This window comes from Nyctibius grandis, chromosome 6 (assembly GCF_013368605.1).
Source record: "Nyctibius grandis isolate bNycGra1 chromosome 6, bNycGra1.pri, whole genome shotgun sequence".
NCBI lineage: Eukaryota > Metazoa > Chordata > Aves > Nyctibiiformes > Nyctibiidae > Nyctibius > Nyctibius grandis.
In genome coordinates, this window is record NC_090663.1 from 7,411,686 (window position 1) to 7,418,259 (window position 6,574).

Consider the following 6,574-nt stretch of genomic DNA (forward strand, 5'->3'; position numbering starts at 1 on the left):
GGCACAAACTGAAACACAGGAACTTCCATCTGAATATGAGGAGGAACTTCTTTCCTTTAAGGGTGGCAGAGCACTGAAACAGGCTGCCACGGAGGTTGTGGAGTCTCCTTCTCTGGAGATATTCAAAACCCACCTGAACATGACAATGTGCATCATGCTCTAGGTGAACCTGCTTTGGCAGGGGGTTGGACGAGATGATCTCCAGAGGTCCCTTCCAACCCTTAAACATTCTGTGACTCTGTGATTCTCTGAACGAAATAATCCAGATGAGGTCTCACCAGGGTAGAGTAGAGGGGGAGGAGGACCTCCCTCAATATGCTGGACACACTCTTCTTAATGCACCCCAAGATACAATTGGCCTTCTGGGCCACAAGGGCACATCGCTGTCCCATGGATAACTTGTCCACCAGGACTCCAAGGTCCTTCTCCACGCAGCTGCTCTCTAGCAGATCGCCTCCTAACCTGTACTGGTGCGTTTTATTACTCCTTCCCAGGTGCAGGACTCTGCACTTGTCCTTGTTGAACCTCATTAGGTTCCTCTTTGCCCAGCTCTCCAGTCTGTCCAAATCATGCCGAATGGCCGCACAGCCTTCAGGTGTGCTTCAGCTTAATGCATGCCCCCAAAGCTGTCGGCATGTCACATCATTTTGTCCTCTCCTCTTGCTAGCCTCAAAGTGCCAGTCTCCATCCCACACTGGCTCTGAGCACCCTCCTCTCTGAGCAGGCACGCTTCCAGCCCTTTTGAGTCACTCTGGCCCTTTGTGCCCTACTGTCTGCCTGCAGCCTCATTTTGCAGGCGCCGCGCATGAAGTCCTTGCCTTGCACAGGAGACTGAATCGCACTGAAGCATGGTTAGCTGTGAAAACTGGCAACTTTATTTCAAGAGCTAAGTCAGCTTCAGAGGATGTGTGCGCTCGGAGGAGCTGCGGCTGCCTTTGCGTGGGCAGGCATTGCCCCAGGGGGAAATGGCGATGGTAACCTGCAGCCTGCACTGGATCCTGCCCATCTTGCTGCTGCAGCCTTTTACCCCCTTAGGTACTGCAGGAGCTCCTGCAGCAGATTAAAGAAGTCCATGAGCTTCTGGAGCGGAAATAGACAGGGCCTAAAGCTGCCCGTTTGCGTGGCTGTCGGCCTTGGCCTCTGAAAGGGGGTTGTGGTGAAGACTGGCCGTGGCGCTGGAGTAGTCGTTACTGCTGGGCGCAGTCCCATCCGGACCAGGATCCAGTCGTAGAAGTGCTGAGTGGAGGTGTAGACTCCGGGCTGCCTTGGTCTCGCACAGCCTTGCCCCCAGCTGGTCACCCCAACAAGCCAGTAGTAGTCAGCGCTGTTGTCTTTGCACACAAGAGGACCACCGCTGTCACCCTGCAGCGGAGGAGGGAGCATTAGGTGGTGTTGGGTGGCCGCTGCCAGCGCTCCGGCTGGCTCCTTCTCTCTCACAGCACCTGCCAGAGCTGTGCTCACTGCGCAGAAAGGCTCTGCTCAGGTGCTGGGGCCTGCAGAGCCTTGTGTGGGAGGGGGGTCGTGGGCCTGTCGGGTGGGGCTCTCTCTCACCTCTGCACAGTGCTGCTGGGTGTGTGGGGGACGCATGTTCCAGGCCTGGGATCTGGGCCTGTGGGCTGCCAAGAGCACTGGCTGGGCTTTGTGGGTCTCTGGGACAAGGGGGGCACTGGGCAAGGACCTGCACGTGGGCAAGGGGAGGTCAGCCCCGACAGCGGTGGGGACCCAGCGGTGGGAGGGTGACTTCTCAGGCACAGCACGCGCCGGGGTAGGGTTGGGCGGTGGTGACTGGGCTGCCTGTGCTGCTGGGGGTGACTCGTAGCACGCTCCTACCTGGCAGGTGTCGATGCCACCCTGCGGGTAGCCAGCACACAAGTTGTGGCTGTGGACGGCCCCTCTGTACCACTGGCTGCTGTTACAGAGCTTCACGTCGATGAGGTGGACCTGGGCCTCCTGCAGCACATCGCTGGGTCTTCCAGCTGTGAGCACAGGAAGGAATTAACAGCCAGCAGCTCGTGGCCACTTCTCCTCCCCTGTCTGGGCGAACCCCTTCCCTAGGGCTTGCCTCTGCCTCTGGAGAGGCATCGTAGCGGGCTTTCCCTTCTCTCTTGCTTTGGGCAATGGCTCAGGCCCACGTCTCTATAGGCACACGTCCCCGTAGCCTGACTCGGGCTGTCGCCTCTGCTCTCAGGAAGCCCAACCCGCCTCCCCAGTGTGCCAAGCTTGCCCTCAGGACACGAGCGCTTTTGGCAACTCACATCTTGCAGTCGTGAAACCCCAGCCGCTGACGTAGCAGGTGGTCAGCTCCGACACTCTCAGCGAGGCGTCGGGCACACAGGCGAGCTGTACATAGTAGCCGCACTGGACAGGCTGGTCCAGTTCCAGCAAGGCAATGTCGTTCCTCTCCACGCGCGTAACGTAGTGTTCGTGAACCAGGAGCCGCTGAATACTGCGCACTTGGGTCTCAGGGCCCATCTGGCTCAACTGGGTGGCCCCGATCACCACGCGCCACATGCTGATGTGGCTGGAAGGCGGATGGAGAGAGGGCTCAGAGGGAGCAGAGCCACGTGCTGCAGCAGCCCAGCAGTCCCCTGCCTCCTGCTTCACGAGGGACAGAGGCAAGCAGCGCTACGGAGGATGCGACTGCCCTAGCGTGCCTTAGGCACAAGGAGCGTGGAGCTGGAGGCTGCTAGGCAGCAGTGGCACGAGCCCAGCCTTCTCCTGAGCAGTCTCTCAGCTGGGCTCGGGAGTGCCTGGGCACTGGGCGTGCTGCAAAGGAAAGGGATGGGAGCAGCACGTGGTGCTGCGGGCAGGGCACCTGCTGGTGTTGCGGGGACATGCCCGTTCCCTGCTCCTCCTTACCTGACCTTGGTGAAGCAGTGGGCTGCTGTCAGGACCCATTGTGCGCTGATGAGGGACCCTCCACATACATGCCCCGTGCCCATGCCTGGTCCCGCGGGAGCCTGGATGCTGACGATCCAGGGCCAGGCTCCTGGCTGGGCATCTGTGCCACCCACGACGCGTGACCCGTGGCCGTAGTAAGAAGCCATGGGCCGGAGCCCGCAGGACCCTCTGTAAGCAGAAACTCATCACTGTCCTGCTCGACGGCTTGCTGCTCTTCAGGCTGAAGGGCAGCCGTCTTCCCTCCCCACCAGGCGCTGCATGAACAGCAGGGCCAGGGAACCCCGTGGGGCATGTGTCTGCCCGTGCCTGCTTCTGCTTTAGCCCCACACACAAGTTGTGCCAGCAGCCTGGATGCTGGCAAGGAACCGAGGCTCCCACATGGGCTTGGGAAAGCTGTGTCGTGGCCACGGGGGACAAGCGCGCACCCCACAGTGAACCCCAGAAGTGTTGCCCAAGCTCCCTCCCAGAGACTCGGGCCACTTACCCACAGCTGTCCCACGCGCCGTGCACAGGCCAGCACACGGCCAGCGGGATGATGACGAGGGGGAGGAAATTCATCGCTGCCAGCAGCACGTGTCAGCTGCAAGAACCGAGGGCTGGTCGCCACCAGTGCAGCAGCCGACGGAGTGCTGGCAGCACTGACGGTGCCCGTGGTGCCCTTGGCCCCGGGGATGATGTCACAGAGGGGCTGGTTCCGGGTGCTGGGCACGGTGGCCAATGGGCGGGGGGCAACATGGCGGGTTCCAAAGCACGAGGGGAGGCACAATCTGGGATCACATAGTCCCGACAGACCCCCGCTGAACGCTCTGCTTGCGCGATGAGGGTGTGCAGGCACCGTGGCAGGCAGCAGCGCCTGGCTCCCAGCACTGCCTGCTAACAGCTAGCAGGAAAGAAACAAGTGTGGCATCACAGCCTCTTTGGGAAGGTCACCGCCACCCTGCTCTCTGCAGCCGTTTGCCACCAGGTCCTCTCCAAAAAACATACCCCAGACAACAGAACTACTACAGGCACTATGCACGTTTGGCCGTTAAAGAGCCAATCTGGTTGCAGCCGTGGCAGGCAGGCAGGGACGCACAAGCCAAATAAGCCAAGAGTACCCAAGCAGTGTCAAGCCTCCTGCACAACGCACAGCGAAACGCAGATGCAGCACAGTCCACGCTGGCTGTGTCAGCCACAGCAACGCCCTCGGCCAGCCTCGTGCCCTTGCTGTCTCTGAGTTCTAGTGCTCTTCTGGGCCAGCGGTGACAAGGGCAGTTGTGGCACCTGGTACGCGTGGCCAAGGACAAGCAATGTTCATCTCTAGGCAGAGAGGGATGCTCCTGCTCTCAGCCCCACATGCCAATCTGCGGGGCTTTGGTAAGCCCTGGATCAGCCTCATCTCCTCAGTCTGCCTTCTACAGCTGTGTGGTGGAGCCTTGCTCACATGCTGGAGTGCAGGGCAGCCGTGAAAAGAAAAAGTCATCAGCATTTTAATGCCTTTTTCTGTTTGTACATCTCAGGTAGAGATCTCCCCACCCCCCGCCCCGCACCGCCCGTACTGGATTTATAGGCTAATGTTTGTGTTTCATTTGTTGCATCAATTTACACAGGTTCTCCTGAGAACCACCGCATGTAGTTAGACTTCTGTCAGCCACACTGCAGCGTGCCACTCCACCTGAAGCCAAATAAGCCACTTCCCTTAGTGTTTACTAGGCATTGAAATTAGTTTCGGACTGGATACTCTATCAGACTTGCAGGACGGTGACTTCTTCAGCTGCCCAAAATACAGACAAGTACTCATCAGACCACATCTGCATTCCCTTTGGGTAGTTTTACTTCGCTTCTAAAACTGCCTCATCCTTTTAATGTGCCATTTCAGAATCCTCACTTGCAAGGGAAAAAAAGGTGCCAGTGACCACGACCTCCTGAATATCCCTAAACTAGCTTCCCAACCAATGCGGCAGCTGGCATGAGAGAACTTGCCGGGGCTGGTTGAAAAACACTGCTGCTTTTATTACTAAAGCCTCCGGATCTTGCCTGTCGTAGCCCACGTCGCTCCAGAGCAGAGGAATTTGTCAACCTGAAAATGCTTGGGAAAAATAAGATTCACCGAGTAATGAAACGCACCACATTCTTCACCAATGCTAACTCTACCACTACGAATAGCTCAGCAGAGTAAAAATTAAACTAGCAAGGGAAGTGGCAATTCTGCACAATTTAAAGTCTTCAGGTTAAACTACCCGCCTTTCCAAATCACGCTTCATGGCAGGTCTTCTCTGCAAGGTGCCTTGGATGATCAGCATTAGTTCATAAAAGGTGAAGACAGAAGACACTGCGAACTCTTGTATAACACAGGCCACGAGAGGGTGGAGTTCAGGATTCTGCGTGGAGGAAGCAGGGCAATGAGTAGGACCACAACCCTGGACTTCAGGAGAGCTGACTTTGGCCTCTTCAAGGACCTCCTTGCGGGTATCCCATGGGTTAGGGATCTAGAGGGCAGGGGGGGTCCGTGACAGCTGGTCAATATTCAAACTTCACTTCCTCCAAGCTCAAGATCAGTGCATCCCTAGGAGTAAGAAATCAAGCAAAGGGGGCAGGAGACCTGCATGGATGAGCAAAGAGCTTCTGACAAAACTGAAGTGGAAGAAGGAAGTCCTGGGAGTGTGGAAAAAGGGACAGGCTACTTGGGAGGAACATAAGAAGGCTGTCAGAGTATGCAGGGAGGCGACAAGGAAGGCCAAGGCCCGCTTGGAATTAAATCTGGCAAGGGACATCAAAGACAACGAGAAGGGCTTCTTCAAGTACGTCAGCAGCAAAAGGAAGACTAGAGAAAAGGTGGGCCCGCTGCTGAATGAGGAGGGTGCCCTGGTGACGGAGGATGCAGAGAAAGCGGAGTTACTGAAGGCCGCCTTTGCCACAGTCTTTACTACTAATGCCAGCCCTCAAGAATCTCAGACCCTGGAGGTACAAGAGAAAGTCTGGAGAAAGGAAGACTTAAGAATTCTTAATGCACCCCAGGATACGATTGGCCTTCTGGGCCACAAGGGCACATCGCTGTCCCATGGATAACTTGTCCACCAGGACTCCAAGGTCCTTCTCCACGCAGCTGCTCTCTAGCAGTTCGCCTCCTAACCTGTACTGGTGCGTTTTATTACTCCTTCCCAGGTGCAGGACTCTGCACTTGTCCTTGTTGAACCTCATTAGGTTCCTCTTTGCCCAGCTCTCCAGTCTGTCCAAATCATGCCGAATGGCCGCACAGCCTTCAGGTGTGCTTCAGCTTAATGCATGCCCCCAAAGCTGTCGGCATGTCACATCATTTTGTCCTCTCCTCTTGCTAGCCTCAAAGTGCCAGTCTCCATCCCACACTGGCTCTGAGCACCCTCCTCTCTGAGCAGGCACGCTTCCAGCCCTTTTGAGTCACTCTGGCCCTTTGTGCCCTACTGTCTGCCTGCAGCCTCATTTTGCAGGCGCCGCGCATGAAGTCCTTGCCTTGCACAGGAGACTGAATCGCACTGAAGCATGGTTAGCTGTGAAAACTGGCAACTTTATTTCAAGAGCTAAGTCAGCTTCAGAGGATGTGTGCGCTCGGAGGAGCTGCGGCTGCCTTTGCGTGGGCAGGCATTGCCCCAGGGGGAAACGGCGATGGTAACCTGCAGCCTGCACTGGATCCTGCCCATCTTGCTGCTGCAGCCTT

General features: G+C 57.0%; 1 protein-coding gene across 1 annotated transcript; it reads right to left on the reverse strand.

The window, feature by feature from the left end:
- Window positions 1-1,023: 1,023 nt before the first annotated feature.
- Window positions 1,024-4,285, reverse strand: LOC137664951 (acrosin-like). The gene is made up of 6 exons (XM_068403638.1): window positions 4,237-4,285; window positions 3,386-3,612; window positions 2,860-3,069; window positions 2,256-2,521; window positions 1,831-1,976; window positions 1,024-1,362 (listed from the first exon to the last, which is right to left on the reverse strand). The coding sequence occupies exons 2-6, from the start codon at window positions 3,457-3,459 to the stop codon at window positions 1,024-1,026; spliced, it is 1,035 nt and encodes a 344-aa protein (XP_068259739.1). The 5' UTR covers window positions 3,460-3,612; window positions 4,237-4,285.
- Between the last annotated feature and the right edge of the window lie 2,289 nt (window positions 4,286-6,574).

Bases quoted from the DNA above. Each gene is read 5' to 3' on its own strand.
- LOC137664951 (XM_068403638.1), bottom strand. From the start codon at position 3,459: ATGAATTTCCTCCCCCTCGTCATCATCCCGCTGGCCGTGTGCTGGCCT. The intron at 2,522-2,859 runs GTAAGGAGGAGC...TCCGCCTTCCAG, and splicing joins CACTGCTTCACCAAGGTCAG to CCACATCAGCATGTGGCGCG. The intron at 1,977-2,255 runs GTGAGTTGCCAA...CTGTGCTCACAG, and splicing joins GGGTTTCACGACTGCAAGAT to CTGGAAGACCCAGCGATGTG.